Genomic DNA, 1,532 nt, shown 5'->3' with positions numbered 1-1,532 from the left:
CTTTTGATTTGCTTTTCACCTCAGCTGGGGATTTTGGAGCGGTGGAGGCAGAAGGCCTACCCAACGAGTGTAGTTTCAGGATAGACTTGACCCCTGTCTTGTGTGCCTGTATGAACGAGGGCTCTGTATTGAAGGTGCTTCCCACTAACTTCCCAGGCCTCTGTGTCCCGGGAAGCCGCTCCAGCTCCCTTGGGGATGGTCTCCCGAGCCGTCCTTCTTTGGCCTCGTTCTCCACAAACGCCTGGGCCTTCTCTTTCCTCTGGATGTTCTGACGTCCCACTGCTTTCAAGCGCCTTTTCCGCATGCCCTTTGGGCCCTTGATGACCCTGCTCACGCGCAGCATCTTTGTCCCTATGCTCTCACCCTTGCCTGGGCTCTTTTCCTGCGGTCGGGCAGTGTCCAATTTCTTTGGCAAGATTTGACGTTTCAACTTGGGAGCTAAAAGGCTGGAATGTTCAAGCATGGCAGTTTTTTCTTTGTCTTTAACTTCATCAATCTTTTCCTGAATTTCTGTATCTAACAAGTTTTCCAGAAAATTGAGTTTCCTCAGTTTATTCTTGAAGGTTGAATTGTTGGATCCAGGCTTAAGAGGAGGTGCTTGGGTGTCACTTGTCAAGTGACCCAAGGGATTGTCTTCTTCTTGCACATTTGAAAACAGAAGTTTAATGAATGGTAATAAAGTTGATTCTACGTCTCCTAGATTTCCGTCTGAGAAGGAAGGCAATATGTAATTCAGTGCACTATTGACATCACTCTCATCACTAAAGTCTAGCTGCTCATTCATAACGGCTGACAAACAGACACCATTTTTTTCTGAGGACACCTTCTCTGCCTCAATAGTCATCTCAGTGCTGGTGCTCTTCTTCCGAGCTGTCAATACGTTCATGAATGACCCTGCATTCCTTATAGATTCTCCCTCATCTGTCAAAAAAGAAGAGAAGAGCTTTGATAATGAAAGACCGACAGCACAGCTTCTTGTCAATGTACAGTCATACATCCCTGTCAAATAAATTAAGAATCAGCAACTACTTGAGCGCCATTTAGAGGGGAGACAAACTCAGACTTGAACATACGACCGCCAACAACAAGAGTAGAAAAGGATGCTTTGTGAGAAAGTGGCTATTTCCTCAGAACATTCCATAGTGTGAGTAACTATATTAGAATTATTCCTTTGGTCCCTAAGGGCTGACTGCCCAGGACTCAGGAAAAGCCAAGACTGGAAGACACTCAGCTAAACTGTGTGCGGATCTACTGTAACCCTGGCATTCACATACCCCATCCTGTCCTGCTTCAGAGGCAGAAGGAGCGTGCGTCTCCCTCCTCTCCCTCTCCTGTGGGCGGTGTTCCTGCTCCCATCACATATGCACCTGACAACACCCGCCACCAGCAGGTCGTCACCTGGACCCGCCGTTCCACCTGCCCACCAATTCCTTTGTTTGGTCCATATCGCACCTCCCATAACGTAAGCTCTAGACAGAGGCAAACAAAAACAAAACCCACTGAGTCCAGCCTGGTTCTTCCCATAAATTTGG

At 47.5% G+C, this 1,532-nt stretch overlaps 1 protein-coding gene across 1 annotated transcript in view; it reads right to left on the bottom strand.

The window, feature by feature from the left end:
* LOC115281649 (leucine-rich repeat-containing protein 37A2-like) overlaps positions 1 to 1,532 on the bottom strand; it is a 38,973-nt gene that overhangs the window by 4,134 nt on the left and 33,307 nt on the right. Inside the window, exon 9 of the mRNA XM_029927068.1 lies at positions 803 to 921. Within this exon, the coding sequence (XP_029782928.1) occupies positions 803 to 921 (119 nt within the window). The remainder of the gene's footprint in view (positions 1 to 802; positions 922 to 1,532) is intronic.

Source organism: Suricata suricatta, chromosome 17, assembly GCF_006229205.1.
Source record: "Suricata suricatta isolate VVHF042 chromosome 17, meerkat_22Aug2017_6uvM2_HiC, whole genome shotgun sequence".
NCBI classification, from domain to species: domain Eukaryota; kingdom Metazoa; phylum Chordata; class Mammalia; order Carnivora; family Herpestidae; genus Suricata; species Suricata suricatta.
The sequence above is the reverse complement of the archived record's forward strand: the minus strand, read 5'-3'. Positions and strand labels throughout refer to the sequence as shown.